General features: G+C 43.0%; 1 protein-coding gene across 6 annotated transcripts in view; it reads right to left on the bottom strand.

Annotated features, from left to right (window-relative positions):
* Positions 1-16066, bottom strand: part of LOC135218309 (very long chain fatty acid elongase 4-like) — a 123194-nt gene that overhangs the window by 45012 nt on the left and 62116 nt on the right. For all 6 annotated transcript variants that reach the window (XR_010315281.1, XR_010315282.1, XM_064254529.1 and 3 more), the window contains exon 6: positions 2201-2328. Coding sequence is in view for 4 of the 6 variants with exons in the window: in XM_064254529.1 (XP_064110599.1) it covers positions 2201-2328 (128 nt within the window). In the remaining 2 variants the exon portion in view is untranslated. The remainder of the gene's footprint in view (positions 1-2200; positions 2329-16066) is intronic.

Below are 16066 nucleotides of genomic sequence, written 5' to 3'. Positions count from 1 at the left end.
GTGCCTCTTTGTGCCAATGGGAGCTCGGGCGGCACCAATGGATGCTCAGGCACCAATGGGCACCCCAGGGCCAAAACCCTCTCTTGAAAAACCACTAGTTCCAATACCAGAGGACAAGAGCATGCCAAGGATTGATCTGGAAGAAGAGAAGACTCACGTGCCAGTGAAGACTCCTGCACCAATGGGCGCTCCTGAGTAAATGGGCACTCCTGCGCCAATGGGCGCTCCTACGCCAATGGGCGCTCCTGCGCCAATGGACGCTCCTGCACCACTAGGCACTTCTGAATCCCTACAACCATCAAAGGACACACAATACCCTCCTCTGTACAAGAACGTTGCATATGCGCCGACAGACGCTCAGGTGCAGATCGCTTCTTGGAGCCAGAGATGATAGCAGAGGATAAGAGCCAGCACTAACAGGCGCTCAGAACTTTTCCTTTGTGCTACCTCTTCGGACTGACGTCCAGAAGACGACTTCCTTGACAAGGAATGAGATTTACCTTGCCCTTGAAGAAGGCTACAATCTTGGGAAAAATGCTCTAGACTATCCCAGAAGCTACAAGAAGGACGCTGGTCTTCTGGTAAAACACTAGCCTTCTTAAGGGCTTAGGACAGGAGAAGGCAATACATTCTGAGTCCTCCTTTTCAGCAGACGCAACTCTTGTACAAAGCGCCACTGGCATCTGGGGGAAGACTCCCTGGAGTCCAACCTGCTCGAAAAGAGCCGAGACTCCTTAGAGACGCCTTTCCAGTGGCGCTCTGTTACGGTCTGGGACTTTTCAACAGGACCACCTCAGGGGGCAAATGCTCATGGGCAGACCCCGCTGACCTCCCTTGGGCTACCAGTATGAATCCTCCCAGGGGACTGGGGAGTTTAAAAGGGACCTTTGCCTAGGAAAATCAGCAGGACAAACAGCCACCTCCTCCACAATACTAACATTGGCACTCACTTTATTACCTACCTTCTCCATTAGCATCTTAACAGATGGCCCTAAAGTCTTCATCGCCTATAACATAATAAGAGAATTTTAGGTCTACTCGTGCTTCAAGGCTGGCAACAGCATTGGATTCGGGTGCTAGAGAGTCAAGGTTAGGATTAGGTTGATTCGGAGAGGGGGAAGGTTGAATAGAAGAGGAAGGAGAGACAGTACCAACAGTTATATCCTGACTATCTAACAGTTTCTTAGTGTTTGCTCTTGAAGCAGCCTTCCTCTTTCTGCCTCTTTCTAACTTACTCAAATGGCTAGTTAGGGTCTTCTTTTTTTTGTCATCCAAATCAACACATTCCCCACAAGTCAAAGTCATTGTGCAAGATTGACCCCTACACTCATGACAAAGTGAATGCAGGTTATAACAGGCCTTAATGAGCCTAGATTACAGCCTTAGCTGCAATACCAATTATGTGCTACGAGAGCCTGTATTGGACATGCCTAATACTTGCTAACTCACACCACAGCAAAAATTTAACTATTTCGTCAAACTCTAACAATAGCAAAATATGTTTGTCGAAAAAGCTACCAAATTCAACTCTTAACAATAGCTAAATATATTTGTCGAAAAAGGTACCAAATTCAGCAGAGTACTTCACCAAACTTCCACAGATATCAATAAGAAGTAACCAGTTTCCAAAATTCCCACTGCTACTGAACTAGCTGTTGACAGTACCAGCTGGCAGAAACAACTGTGTCGCCTAGCCAAAACAATATAGTGCTACCGCGAATTTTCAAAATTCTAGCTGCCGACAGTTCAGACTATAGCTATGTAACCACTTGGTAAGTTGCATACATAAAATAAGGAAGACATATACAAGAGAGCCTTAATGATGAGCTTCTACTGTTATATGAAGAACTACTGGTAGACAATAAATCTTTGAATAAAGAAAAATATAGAGTATTTAATTGGCAAAACATATCAATTAAATTCAATTAATACTTTATTGCAAACCACTGTAACTTTCTGACCATGAATATGGTATTAGAGTACATGGCCAGCAAACTTGTTTTAAACAAGTTTGTCACCTATGCTAGATGAAGACCAGTGCAGTACTTAAAAATTTTGTAACCCCAACAGTTTATCCTTTACACAAAAAGGGTTTTAAGAAAGTGTGATCACCCACCCAATCCCTCAGTCAATATCCCTTAATTCATAATTATAATGCTTCTCATTTAATCAAATTTATCAATGATAAAAGAACACTTACCAACTGGATGCAAGTGATATGCTTTTTCCACCACAAATACTTCTGTACAGATGGTCCAAAAGCTGATAATCCATAGTACAAATACATAATAACATGAACAAAACTGTTCATCATAGCAGCCAGGAATGCTGAGGAAGAAATTGGAGTACTGATTAGCATACTGTATTTCAATATTTTAGTGGCATACATAAGGGATTTTGACGTAAGGAAAAATCTATTTCTGGGCGATTGGCTCGTGTCGCCAGCGAAATATCCTTTAATCTATTATTTCTAGGGTAAATGTACTAACACATACCAGAGAATAAATAAAATAAAGAAAAAGGTCAGTATAACTGACTCGCTCACCCTCCAAGAGGGTGTCGGTATGAACACTAGGCGAGTGAGACCACTACCACGAGCCAAATCACCAATAGAAATCTCCCACAACAAAAACAAAAAACCCTCCATGAGGAGAAGGCCGACCCACAGAGTGAGCAGCTCGTACTACTACTACTCCCATTCCCTGCTGCCGACTGCTGCGCCTCTGGTGGCCATCCTGAAGTTAGCAGACAATCTTGGGCGAAGGGATGGGTAGGGTGGGATTTCGCTGGGCGAACACGAGCCAATCGCCCAGAAATAGATTTTTCCTTACGTCAAAATCCCTTTTCTGGGCTCAGCTCGTGTCGCTGCGCGAAATCGTACCAGAGAAATAGCACAAGATTGTAAACAAAAGTAATAAAATAAATCAGAATAGGTCTCAAATAAAAACTAAAGTAAATATAAAAAAGAATATAATTGCTAAAAAGATACAAATACACAGTGATACAAATAGAAATATGCTTAAATTACCCTTAATTCTAAACTGTTTCTTATCATAAGGTAATTTACATATGTACAGAGGTAAATGGCTTACATGTAACAAAATGGTATCTGTGTAAAGGCATGTATCAAAATATAATAGCAATTAGAGTAGTCAAATGAACAAATTAGACAACAATGATAATATATAAGGAATGCATATGACTTAATATACAAAACCCGTAACCATTATAAATAGATGTATCCCCTAGCATAAAAATAAGGGTAACATCCATGAGATCAAAATCCATAATCATCTGTGAGTGTCTAACAAAAACTAAGGGGCACCCACTACATCATCATAAAAGCAGCTAAGACACCAGGTGAATGTAAATGAACACGGTAGGAATAGACGAACTGTTGGGTGAAGCAGGTAGAAAGGAGGACTGAATCTTCTACTACAAATTAACTAGAATCAGGGGAAACTATGTTTTTCCCGCTGCTACTGCTGAAAATTTCAGAGCTTCCAAGGACTTAAGGTAATGGCGTTTGAACACTGTCGGCGATTTCCATCCGGTATACTTTTTCAACTCATCGAAGTTCATGTGTTGGAAATAATTAATTGAGGTGGCTACTGCCCTAACATCATGTGCTTTCGGAAAGAGTCAGGATTGGCTTGCTTAATAAAGTACAGGATTTGCTGCCTGATGCCTTTAATGGATAAAGTACCACCTTTTTCCCTCTTAAAGAGGGGACCCGATGAGGATGAGGAGGTCCTGGACAGAAAGGCTCGTAAGGTTGTAACTGGGCAAAGAGATACATCTTGTGGAAGGGTAGTACCTTCCAAGGTTCCCACCTCATCAAAGGATCTTCATTCTTTGCTAAAAAGCTACGTTCCGGAGAAACAGTATTACTTCCCCTGTGGGAAGGAATTGAATATGATCCGGATCTCTGGATAAAGCCGACAGTTCTGAAATTCTTGCTCCTGAAGCTAAGCTTAATAAAAACAGGGTTTTCCTTAAGAGCATTATAAACGAGCATGTGTCATTGTCGGTTTCTGAAGCCAGTTTTAGAACATCGTTTAAGAACCATGAAACTGACGTAGGCCTTACAGAAGGTCTAAGTCTAGCACATGCCTTAGGAATAGACGAGAAATAGGAATCCGTCAAGTCTATGTTGAACCCAAATTGAAATATCTTTTTCAAGGCTGACTTGTTTGTCGTAATCGTGCTAGCTGCTAAACCTTTTTCAAATAAGGATCTGAAAAAGGATATAGCTGAATTAACTGTCATGATTCTAATATCAGATTCTCTCAGGAAGATTGCTAACTTTTTGACAGCAGCATCGTACTGTCTCAAAGTTGAATCCCTTTTATCGGATTCCAAGAAGAGAATATTCTGAGGGTCAATATTCGCATCTCTTTTTGCCGCAAACTTCATGAAATCCATAAAGTTAGGGTTTTGAGAATCCCTGAGGAAGCGAACACAGTCTTCGTTTGTACTGACTGGGAGAGCTTGGGATTGGGGATCCGAAGAGGACGAAGGCCCAGCTCCAGAATTAGGGGATACCAATTGCTCTTCGGCCAGTCTGGGGCTACTAGAGCCACTTGACCCTTGAACGTCCTGAGTTTGTTTAAAACTTTCATAAGAAGATTCACTGGGGGAAAGACATAAATCTTCTTCCAGTTGTTCCAGTCTAGAGCCAGGGCGTCCGTGGCATAGGCAGAGGGTCCAGGTGGGGGCTACATAACAGGGAAGTTTGTGATTCGCTTGAGATGCGAAGAGATCCACCTGTAGCCCTGGGACTCTTTGAAGGATCCATTGGAACGAACTGTTGTCCAGTGACCATTCCGACTCTAGGGGCACTGATCGGGATAACGCGTCTGCTATGACGTTTCTCACTCCAGCTATGTGAGTGGAGGAGAGATGCCAACTGAACTTGTCTGCCAGGGAGAAGATGGCTACCATCACATGATTTAGATGACGTGACTTGGAGCCTCCTCTGTTTATACAATGTACTACCACTGCGCTGTCCAGAACTAGCTTTATGTGGGAGTACTTTTGGTGGGCGCAACCTTTTTAGAGTCAAGAACACTGCCATTGCCTCCAGTACGTTTATATGGAACTGACTGAACTGAGGTGACCAAGTTCCTTGAACCTTTTGGACCTGTGAATACCCTCCCCAACCGCTTAAGGACGCGTCTGTGTGGATGGTAATCCCTGGTGGAGGGAACTGAAAGGGGTACTGACACTGACAAATTCTTGACTTTCGCCCACGGCCGAAGACGATTCTTTAGAATCAGAGGGACTGAGGATAGTTTGTCCCTGGCCCTGACATTTGCTCGTGAGCGCCAGATTCTGGTTAGGTCTTTCAGTTTGGCTTTCATTAAGACGTTCGTCACTGATGCAAACTGGAGAGAACCCAGGATCCTCTCCTGAGCTCTCCTTGACGCCAGTTTGTGACTTAGAAATTGCTTGACTGACTTCGCTATTTCTTTCCTTTTGGTTGATGGAATCGACAGAGTATGGGAGGATAGATTCCATTGAATGCCCAGCCACTGAAAGTCTGACTCTGGAGTGAGTCTTGACTTGGTCCTGTTTATCTTGAAGCCTAGATATTCCAGGAACTGAATCACTTTCAGTGTAGCTCTGTTGCATTCCTCGACTGTTGAAGCCCAGATCAACCAATCGTCGAGATACGCTACTACCATAATCCCTTGTGATCTGAGTTGTTGCACTACCGCTTCCGCTAGTTTCGTGAACACCCTGGGTGCCACGTTGAGTCCGAAGGGAACTACCTTGAAGGAGAATGCCTGGTCTCCTATCTTGAAACCCAGATACGGACGGAAGTGTCTTGCAATAGGGATATGATAGTAGGCGTCTGTAAGATCGATAGAGGTGGTGACGGACCCCACGGGGTGAAAGTAAGGTCCGCACCTGTGAGATCGTGAGCATCTTGAACTTGTCGCAGCGGATGGCTAAGTTTAAGCGGGACAAGTCTAAGATTACCCTTCTTTTTTGTGAGCCTTTCTTTGGCACGCTGGAACAAGCGACCTTGAAATTTTAATCTCTTGACTCTCGCTATAGCTCCTTTCTGAAGGAGGTCCTCTGCGTACTCTGTCAATTCTTTGGAAGGAAGTTGACGGAAAGGTCTGGATGGAGGTGGGTTCGTCAACCAGCTCCAACCCAGGCCTTTTGACACTATGCTCTGAGCCCATTCGCTGAAGTTCCACCGGTGGCGAAAGTGAAACAGCAGCCTCCCTCCTACCTGAAGTTCTTCATTGGTTCTGGTAACCGCCTCGGCCTCCTCTGAAGTGCTTTCCCCTGTTAAAGGGGCCTCCCGATCCTCTCCCACGAAAGGAACGCTTACCTCTGCTCCCCTTACCCTATGCGGTCATACTTCTGTGAAGCTTGACTCTCGAAGGCTTGATTGTAAGCTGGAGAGATGGCGTAAGAGGTGGAGGCTGAGGCTGAGGGGATATCACATAAATTGGCTGTGATTGAGCCTTAGAGGTGGAAGGTTGGGCTGTTTGCACTAAGGGCACCGCTGGAACTTGCTGAGGAAAGCGTGGCTGCTTTTTCTGGTAAGGATGGAAACGCCTAGGCTTCCTCTGTCCCTTACCTTTAGGTGTTAGGTCTTGTCTCCTCTTAGCCGTAAGGCCCCAACGGTCCTTAAGGCTCTGGTTCAGCCTCGTAGCCTCTGACTGGACTTCCTTCACCATAGCTTCTGGGAAGAGATCTGCTCCCCAGATGTTAGACGAGAGTAACCTATTCGGCTCATGTCGAATGGTTGCCTCTTGTAGGACATGCTTCCTACAATTCGTTCTAGCAGTGGCAAACTCAAACATATCGACTGTACCGTTTGAGTCAGGGCTTTTGGTCATGAGCTTAAAAAGTGGTTCTGAGCCATAAGCTATGGTTGCTACCTCGGACATAGCCATAGAGTTAATAGATCTGGCTAATCGCGATTTCGCGTCAAATTCAGCCTGAATAAGGCCATCTGAGCCTGGGTAGCTTTTCACCAAACTGCTCCATAGCACAGTCCGGTTTGAGTTTGCCAGCTGAGAAGGTGTTTGGCAAGTCCTCCCACAATTCGCCAGCTGAGGGGAGCAACGGTAGATGTGGGATCTGCTTCCTTCAATTGAGGCATGGGTTCCCCCTTCTGGGCCGCTGGGATGGTAGACCTCGCGATCTTTGTCAGGAACGGGAGCGGGGTACTCCCATCCATTGTGAAAATGGTAAAGGGACTCTTGAAAGGTTGTATCCTGGTATTAGAACAATCCATGTCCTCTAAACATCTGAGCCATTCTCTCTGAGCCTGGTCTCGTGAATAGAGGACTGTCTCCTTTGGTACCCTATCATCCCGAACCATGGCTGAAGCTGTAAGCCTTGCGTAGCCTATGAACGGAGGCTGGAGATCTTCCGGGAAGAACTCGAAGTCCTCTATCCTTCGAGTTCCGAATTCCGGTATGGAAATGAGACCGTCTTGGAAGGGGGCGTATGACGCTACTCTCCATGGATTGTTCATCGAGAACGGAGGTAGCGAGTCATACGGAGGAAGCTGAGTTCCACTCGTATTGGAAAGTGGAGAGGCTAGAGGGGCTTCTCTCCAGTCCGGCTATAATGGAGTCTTGGGAAGTAATCCTATCCGACAGACGAGAGATCATTTGTTCCATGCTACTCTTTAGGGACCCAACCAGGTCGCCCACCTGTTGCAACAGGCCAGCATTGGAGTCCAAGGGCCGGAGCTGCTGCGGAGGTGGAGGGGTGGCTCTGAATCGGAACCAAGGGTAGCGGAACTGGTGACTCTGCGGGGTGCGAGATCTCTCTCTGGAGGATTTACTCCTCGAGGACTTAGAGCCGGAGCTAGAAGCTTTAGACCTGTCCTGCTCCGGGATTCGCAGCCGGAGACTTACGTGAGGAGGATGACGCCGAAGTCGACTTCTTAGACGACGACGACGCCTTAGTCAAGGATTTCACTGCTTGACCCTTGACCTTAGGTCTAACCGAAGCGTCAGGAGAGTATATAATTCATCACCTGTAAAGCCTTGGAAGGATGGAGAGGTTGCAGGAGTAGAAGAAACAGTTACACCCAAGGGTGACCCTTGGGTCCAGCCCCCTACTTACCTCGACCAACAGGTCGTCTACACCTACCATAGGTTCCACATTAATATCTAGAGTCGCGACGTCCGTGGAGATATCCTGGTCTTGATCAGTTAATGAGGCAGCCAGCTGTTGTTGGATGAAGGCGATAGTGGAGGGGGTCCGCTCTAATGGGTCGACGTATCCTGTCGCCTTGCCTCCGGGGAAGATTAACAGCGCCAACCGCTTCTCCAAGATGTAGGGCATACCCTTGGCGGCGTTCTTCCCAAAACCGCCGACCCAGCCCGCAGGGTTGCCAGTGCGGTATCCTTCACTGCCGGCGCCTGGAAGAGAGGGCGTAGATTAGATTTAAGAATCACTTAAAACTAAACTTAAATTATAACTTAAACTTAGATGCCTTAAGTTAAAGTGGATGATGAAAACTTAAGCACTAAAACAGAAGCGGAGCAGCTACCGGAGATGGGATACTCACCCCCCTTCTAAAAGCTGGCTCACCAGATCGTAACATATGGTACACAGTCTCATGGTACCAGACCTGGATGTCCCGTGCAGCGTCGCGCATGGAGCATGGGGGACCGGCAAACTTCGTGTCCACATGGGTCCTGAAGTGTGGCGGCGCATCCCGGATGCTCACAGTTGGTGGCCTGTAAGTGGGAAGGATACATGAGTATCTTAAAGAATAACACTTACAGGCTAAAGGACAGAAGAACTCCGTTGCATGCCGGAGCTCGGAAAAAATTTGGGCATAACCCCCCCCTGCCTCGCCTGAATAGGCTATAATCCCGGAGATATCCGGTAAGACATGTAAGGGAGGGGGGGAAAAGGTTTAAGGTACTTAAGATAAACTTATAGTTAATCTAATAACGCTTAAACCTAAAACTCAACGAACCGGACCAAGTCCAGTGCGTAGCGGAGTTTAGTAACTCAGCAATGCGGTAAGGTTAGCAGGGACCCACTGTATGTTCCGGTCCACTCTACTGGGTGGACTACAACCTTTCCCGCTGGATGCCAGGACTCCGATCAGGAAAGGAGTCCTAGCAAGGTCGGGAAGAGCGAGGAGACATACAGGCTCGAGCGAACCGGAGCGACAAGGAAGCAACGATGGGGGGAAAGGCCAGTCCCCACCCCCCACATCACCACCGGGCCGGACCGAGAAGCCGGAGAGGTCGCGTCCAGTCTGGGTCTGTCCCGTCTCCCTGGCCCCTCCGCCTGGGGGAGAGAGGGAGGCATGCTCGGGTATGTGGAGCGAGCGTGGGCAGACCGACCCACCCTCCCCCGACTCTATGGAAGAGCGGGAGGAGGGGGGAAGGGGACTGGGCAGGCGTCTGGCTGTCTCGTGATCGCGTAGTGACCACGAGGCGGTAAGACTAAAATAAGATAACTAAGCCTAGGACCAACCAACTGATCGAGAGATGCTATCGGGAAGCAACTGAACTGAAAAAGCGGTTAGCATGGAGACCTACTGGGCCAAAACCGACTGATCAGAGAGATGCTATAGGGAAGCAACCGAACTGATGAGCGTAGCATAGGCTCAAGGAGCCAGGACCTAGGCTAAGCCAGACGCCTAACTACCTAGCCACAACAAAATACATGGTATAATAAATAAAATAAAAGAAAGAAAACAATATAGTAGGAGAAAAAATCCAGGAGTGTACGACTAACCCGAAGGAAAGTCACCACTCAAAGCTAGTCAGAGGCCGATACTAAGAGCCGGGACTAGGGTCTGGAAAGAAGAAGCCTACATAAGGTAAAAGACATGCATGCATGACAAAAAAAAACCTGAGTAGACAGTACCCTAAGTAAAATGGATAATAAATATAGAGCGTATATAGATAAGGGGATGTTCTAGGTATGGGAGACCGAGAACGAACCCACCACGCGGCAGAACCATGCTGCCATGGCTTCCGACCCCATCATATTCGTATTTATACCTAAAAAACCGGCAAATACTGACTGAGGGCCGGAAAAAACCAATCTACCATAAATACTGAGTACTTAACTTAGCTGCTGCAATAGCTGCACGCTCCATCATAGATAAATCCAACGAAAGGGCACAAAAAACACAGAGAGAAAAATATCACGTGTGACTCGTGTGCGCTAACTGAAAAGGATGGCCACCAGAGGCGCAGCAGTCGGCAGCATGGGATGGAGTAGTAGTAGTACGAGCTGCTCACTCTGTGGGTCGGCTCTCCTCATGGAGGGTTTTTGTTGTGGGAGATTTCTATTGTATTTGGCTCGTGGTAGTGGTCTCACTCGCCTAGTGTTCATACCGACACCCTCTTGGAGGGTGAGCGAGTCAGTTATACTGACCTTTTTTCCTTTATTTTATTTATTCTCTGGTATGTGTTAGTACATTTACCCTAGAAATAATAGATTAAAGGATATTTCGCGCAGCGACACGAGCTGAGCCCAGAAATAGAGTTTTTGCCTATCCCTCACTTACTACTTGTGTGTAATCTCTCTTAGAATCATAGAAAACTTATCTCCAGATTTAAAACATTTGGTGGAATACTATCTAAGAATATTAGATGTTCTAAGTTTATTCTATGACTAAAAAAAACTTCTTCCTTTTTAAAAAAAAAGTGACTTTACATTGAAAAATAAGAGTTAGGAAAGTTTATATAAAATCTTGTCATTTTCTAATATTCATTTCTCATCCTAAAATCTTTCTTTTTATACCTATGAACATTCACTTTTTCCTACAATGTGCTCAACATGATCTGAATTTTTAGTGTGTTTCACTTCTCTTTCATTATGTAAATTTCGCCTGCTTACTGAATATATATTTTAGTTAAAGTGTACATGTTGGTATAACTACTTATAGGTCTACCCCCACCCCAACCACTCTCACTCTCTTTTTAGAAAATAAGGTATCTACAAGCACTAAATAAAAGTAGTAATGGACAGGCAACTGCATATTATTGCATCAATATTCACAAAGGTTCAAAGCATCAAACTGGGAACCACAGGCCTATCAACTGACTTCAGTTTCTGGGAAGATGCAGTCTAATATAGATAGACAGCCATCTTGGATTTTTCAATGGAAGAAAATGCTTATAAGCCTTAAGTTCTTCCACAAGACATTTAGTATTTGATAAAATTATGGCAACATATACACTTTATCATGTTTCTTTAAGAACTTTAACAAGAAGCCACATAAAATTTTAAAATGAAAAGTAGCTATGCAACAGTTTTAATCAATAGGACATTCTCTGCTATATATCTAAATACGTAAATGATACTGACTTAAGATTGGTTTGCAAAGTAAGCAAGTTTGCTAATACCAAATGCTGATAGGTTAAGACAGTAAAGCAGTTACAAGGAATTCTGAAGAAAATAAAGGAATGACCAGATAAAAACATTCATGTAGATAGGCCATAAAAACAAGTGATAAGCACAAACTGGTTTTCAAGGAGATAGAGGTTATCAAAAGAAAGATATATAAGTCATCATTATTAACCCTCTTACGCCGATTGGACGTATTAAACGTCGAGTCAAAATGTCTCCCATATGCCGATTGGACGTATGATGCGTCGGCTCAAAAAAGTTTTTTTTAAAATTCGCGGAAAAATACTTATAGGCCTACCAGCCGAAAACTTTTGAATCACGTGCCTTGGGGGATGCTGGGAGTTCACGGATCAAGGCGTTGTTTTGTTTACAATCGCTACGCAGGCGCGCAAGCGCGAATTTCTTTCTTATCGCACTAAAAAGTATCAGTGACACATCTCAAAAATTATTTCGTCACTTTGACATAATTTTTGCACCATTTTAAATTATCCTTTACATGAAGTATTATATATGAAAATTTGCACAATTTCATGTAAAATACAACAAAAAAATAGTCATGATTGTAGCTTTTATCAGTTTTGAAATTTTTTCATATAAATAACGATAAGTGCAAAATTTTCAACCTTCGGTCAACTTTGGCTCGACCGAAATGGTCGAGAAACGCAATTGTAAGCTAAAATTCTTATATTATAGTAATATTCAATCATTTGCCTTCATTTTGCAACAAATTGGACATCTCTAGCACAATATTTTGATTTATGGTGAATTAATAAAAAAAACTTTTTCCTTACGTTCGTGCGATAACTCTTCCGATAAATTTTTTCGTGCGATTGTCCTAATGTTTGCACCCTTTTAAATTTGCCGTTACATAAAGTTTTATATATTGAAATGTGCGCAATTTCATGCACAATACAACAAAAAACAACCCATGGTTGTAGCTTTTATCAGTTTCGAAATATTTTCATATAAATAACGTTAAGTGCAAAAATTTCAACTTTCGTTCAACTTTGACTACCAAAATGGTCGAAAAACGCAATTGTAAGCTAAAACTCTTATATTCTAGTAATATTCAATCATTTACCTTCATTTTGCAACGACTTGGAAGTCTCTAGCACAATATTTCGATTTATGGTGAATTTATGAAAAAAAAAAAAAAAAATTTTCGTTACGTCCGCGCGGTAACTCTTCCGAAAAAATCAGAATTTTTTTTGGCGATTGTTGAAATGTTTGCACCATTTAAAATTAGCTGTTACATAAAGTTTTATGTATGAAAATGTGCGCAATTTCATGTAAAATACAACTAAAAATGATTGAAGGTTGTAGTTTTTCTCTTTTTTCGAAATATTTGCATATAAATCACGATAAATAGAAAAAAAAATCACGTTCGGTCAAATTTGACTTTACCGAAATAGTTGAAAAACGCAATTGTAAGCTAAAACTCTTACGGCCTAGTAATATTCCGTCATTTTTCTTCATTTTGAAACAGATTTGAAGTCCCTATAACAATATTGTGATTTATGATGAATTTTTGAAAAATATATTTACCTTCATTCCGCGCGCCGATTCGCGGCCGCAAGTCTCCAAAATACGTACATCGCATTATCCAATATTTGCTCCTTTACATATTAGCCGTTTTATAGAGTTTCATATATCAAAATGTGCGCAAATTTATGAAGAATACAATAAAAAATAAGTGAAGGTTTTAGCTTTTTCCATCTCCGAAATATGGGCATATAAATAAATATATATAAAAAAATTTCGACATTCGGTCAAATTTAACTCGTCCGAAATGGTCGAAATCTGCAATTCTAATCTAAAAATCTTACAGTATCGTAATATTAAATCATCTGTCTTAATTTTGAAACGAATTGGAAGTCTCTAGAACAATATTTAGAATTACGGTGAATTTTTTAAAATAACATTTTTTTACGTCCGCGCGTTACGAATTCGTACATCATTTTGTGATAATATTTTTCCGGTGTTGTTTTTATTGTTTTACTATGTATTATATATCAAAATGATTGCAATTTAGTATACAATACAACGAGAAAAAAAAGTAACTCGTTAGCTTTGACCGTTTTTTGCACAGCGTGATTTGAATACAATTATCTATGAATTTTTTTTTTCGCTACCATATCTCGCATTATTTACATATGGTAATGATATTATTTCTAATTTCTGATGATTGCATACTAAACTTCAGGCAATGACAACAAAATGAGCCAAAAATGAACTCTTAATCTTTAAAACTAAGCACGCTGTGATTTTTTGAAAAAATTATTTTTTCCGCTTCCGCGCTCACTCCAAACCGGCGCCGGCATACAGGAGAGGTTTTGATTTTTAGGGCTTCGGCGTAAGAGGGTTAACTTACAACCCTCTAACACTAAGAAAAATGAAACAGAACTATTAAAAAAACCAAGTATAAAAATTTTTAGTGGATTTTTCTTGAGTTTTAACTAACAAAATAGGCTGTATTAAGCATTTTTATAGGGATTCCAACTATTCATGGGGGAGGGTCTGGTACGGATTTCCCGCGAATACAGGGGGACCACTGTATCTCAGAAAATAAGTCCATTAGTATAAAGAACTAGACGTTCTAAACGGAAGACAAGACAAGACCTAGCCATAACACCTTAGGTTATGGATGGCCTTTGAACCATAGATTCTTTTCAGGTAAAACCTGAACATCTCAGCTAGCCAGAAAGACCTCTATTCATCCTCGGATCTGGTGAGCACTGTTGGGTGCTCAAGAGACCAAGCTGTTCCCAGGCTGTTGTTGGAGCCTTACATTTTAGTCAGAGGACAACAGGAGCTCTTACCATCACACTAAAGAAAAGGATGGCAGCAAACTTCCATTTCCTTACAGGTAATATACCAGAACCCTCCAAGCCTCTCTCTATTCTTCCTCAAAGTTAGTGAGAAATTCTGGGCACTCAAGAGACTTGGCTGGTGCCAGACTGAAGGCGACTGACCGCCATCTAATTACTAAATATTTGGGGGCTGGAAGACGTTCCTAGGAGTTTTGGTTAGAGCTGTGACTGGTTTTAACTGGCACCAGGCAAGCAGGAAGCCAGGTGGGGAATAAAAAACTTGTATTAATGGGTACTCCAGGGCATTATCCCAGTTGACAAGAATGTCTTCTCTACCATAAAATTCTTGAGAGAGAGAGAGAGAGAGAGAGAGAGAGAGAGAGAGAGAGAGAGAGAGAGAGAGAGAGAGAGAGAGAGAGAGAGAGAGAGACCCTTTCCAATCTCTCAAATGTCTTTTTTACCACCTCAGAAAAAAGGCCCCTACTTTCTATTAAACACCTGGACAGCCTACAGCCTCTCCACATAAAAGCATACCAACCTTGATGTTGTCTCCAAACGGTGGAAGAGCATAGAAGTACAAGTTGGAAGAATCTTGTCAAATGGTGTCCATGGCCCATGTTAGAAGGTTCCTTTAAGGTGACAGACAGCCAAAGTCAGCCTACACCATAGATAGCACACAACTCAACAGATCAGGGGAATCGAGGTCCAATCGAGAGTAAGAGTGGGTTTCTGACGGTTGTTTCTCCACCAGAAGTTCCAGTTAGACTGGAGAAAACTCGATCAATCATTCACATTAAAATTCTCTTCATTTGCATATGAGTCTTAATTTAAAAATGTAAAGATTGGGGTAATGTCTAAAGGAATACCTCAGTCTATGTGAGGAGGTTCCATTCTCCCGGGGATACATCCTGAAAAATAACTCCCAGTTCCCCAAGGTGGCTCCCTCAACTAGAACAAAGAGTGAGCAGTGGTCTAAGACTAGTCTCTTGGTGAGGGACCTCTTCTGGATGACTAAAATTCAGGCAACTACCACCATAGGTCCAACTGAAAATTCAGGTCCTGGGGAAAAGACAGTGGAGCCCAGCTACGATACCGTCTCTGTTGGTCTTGTTGGACAGGCTGAAGTTCCTGGCCAGAAAAGAAAACAGAAGAAAGTAGAGCGTAGACTCGAGAGAAGGTTTGTGCCATAGTTATTGAAGCCTAAACTCCCAAACTGGCAGACTCTGTCTCATGAGATGAGTCTGAGGCATCTTCCAGAGTCTGTAATTGTACATGAAAATGAAGTATCTTAATAACCAGGAACTCCATTCAAGTACCCCAGAGAATGAATGGCAGGACTAAAACCAAACAAATTTGTAAAACATCATGCAGACTCACAGAAAACTAAATGGACCAGTTACCAAGCCTGTCAATACTTGGCAACCACTGACACATGGCCATCAGGGCGGGATCAACTTCCTATGCGATAATGCCGTGTTGACTTGAAAACACCTTGTGCAGACTGAAAATATATGCAGCATTGAACTTGGGACCTGAGATGGTTAAAAGAAACTTGGAAAGTCCATAAGACAGTAAAGCCTGGCCATTGGATTAAAAAAGGTCCTAGAACCCAACCAGGAGTAATGACTTCTGCTTCAGTGAAACAATGCTCTAATGAAAGGATTCGTAGAGCTCCCTTCAGTCTGTAGCTCAAGAAGGACTATCCATAAAAGTGCTCAGGAGGGAAGATATCATTAATCCAAAGGGCAAAATGACTGAACGTCTGAAGTAGCTGTGATTCTCTTGTTAAGTGGCTGAGGCTGGCAAAATCTGCAAGTCTCCTGTCTTCTTAGCCCTTGCTCCTGATGTTCAGGCAAAAAAGATCCAACTCCAAAATCTTGACAAGAACT

The sequence above is a fragment of the Macrobrachium nipponense genome, chromosome 9, assembly GCF_015104395.2.
Source record: "Macrobrachium nipponense isolate FS-2020 chromosome 9, ASM1510439v2, whole genome shotgun sequence".
NCBI classification, from domain to species: domain Eukaryota; kingdom Metazoa; phylum Arthropoda; class Malacostraca; order Decapoda; family Palaemonidae; genus Macrobrachium; species Macrobrachium nipponense.
The sequence above is the reverse complement of the archived record's forward strand: the minus strand, read 5'-3'. Positions and strand labels throughout refer to the sequence as shown.